The 1,355-nt window shown below is 61.7% G+C and overlaps 1 protein-coding gene across 1 annotated transcript; it reads left to right on the top strand.

Annotated features, from left to right (window-relative positions):
* Positions 1-296: 296 nt before the first annotated feature.
* Positions 297-1,113, top strand: GJB5 (gap junction protein beta 5). Its single transcript, XM_024125306.1, is given in 4 exon segments — positions 297-591; positions 594-678; positions 680-994; positions 996-1,113. Coding segments are annotated over 4 exon segments (813 nt in total).
* The last annotated feature ends 242 nt before the right edge of the window (positions 1,114-1,355 follow it).

Here is a 1,355-nt window from a genome sequence, read left to right as displayed (position 1 = left end):
AGACCTGGGAGGACTAGTAGCTCCCCGGACCCGCCTTCACTCACTTTTATGGGTAAGAGTTGGGTTCTGGGCTGAATGACCCGTGCTCAAGGCCCAGCTCTGCACCTAATCGCGTGTGACCCTGCATAACCCCTCTGAACCTCAGTTTCCCTCAGCTGTAAAGGAGACGATACTAGAACCTAGCTCCTCCGTGGCTGGGAGAATCCAAGCCGGTGACCCTGTTCTATAAGGTGCTGAGGGTGAGTGTTCTATAAACTTGGGAAATGACAGTCATCCTCTCCCTGCAGTAGCGGCTGATGCCCGGGGCCACCGTGAACTGGGGGATCTTGGAGGGGCTCCTGAGCAGGGTCAACAAGTACTCCACAGCCTTCGGGCGCACCTGGCTGTCCCTGGTCTTCATCTTCCGCCTGCTGGTGTACCTGGTTACGGCCGAGCGCGCGTGGAGTGATGACCACAGGGCCTTGGACTGTGACGCCCGCCAGCCGGGCTGCTCCAACGTCTGCTTTGACGAGTTCTTCCCCGTGTCCCACGTGCGCCTCCGGGCCCTGCAGCTCATCCTGGTCACGTGCCCCTCGCGGCTCGTGGTCATGCACGCGGCTACCGCGAGGCCCGGGAGAAGAAGCACCAAGATGCAGCAGGGAAGAACGGTGGGCGCCTCTACCCAGACCCCGGCAAGAAGTGGGCGGCTCTGGTGGACGCACGTCTACAGCCTGGTGTTCAAGGCCGGCGTGGATGCCGCCTTCCTCCACGTGTTCCACTCGCTCTACCCCAATTACACCCTCCCTCGTGTGGTCACGTGCCACGTGGCTCCGTGTCCCAGTACGGTAGACTGCTTCACCTCCAAGCCCACGGAGAAGAACATCTTCACTCTCTTCACGGTGATCACGGCCATCGTTTGCACCGTGCTCAACCTGGTGGAGCTGGCCTACCTGGTGAGCAAGAGGTGCCAGGAGTGCCTGCTGGCGAGGAAAGACCGGGCCACGGGCCTGGGCCACCTCTTCCTCCAAACAGGACGACCTCCGCTTGGGCGACCTCATCTTTCTGGGCTCAGACGCTCCCCCTCCTCTCTTACCAGACCACCCTCAAGACCACGTGAAGAAAGCCATCCTGTGAGGGGCTGCCTGGTCAGGCCTGGGTTGGAAGGACCTGGCAGCCAAGGTGCAGCCTTGGGGGTGGGAGCGCTGTGCGGGGAGTGGAGACAGGCAAGAGGGAGGGTCTGACGACCTGGGTTCAGATCCCTTTTCCCCAGCTCCTGCCGCCTGCCCCAGCTGTGTGGCCTTGGGCAAGTTACCCCTCGGAGCTGAACCTCGGTTTCCTTTTGTGTACAACGGAGATGATGAGCCCCCGCCCCCAAC

This window comes from Physeter macrocephalus, chromosome 3 (genome assembly GCF_002837175.3).
Source record: "Physeter macrocephalus isolate SW-GA chromosome 3, ASM283717v5, whole genome shotgun sequence".
Lineage (NCBI taxonomy): Eukaryota > Metazoa > Chordata > Mammalia > Artiodactyla > Physeteridae > Physeter > Physeter macrocephalus.
This window is presented reverse-complemented; position numbering and strand designations above follow the sequence as displayed.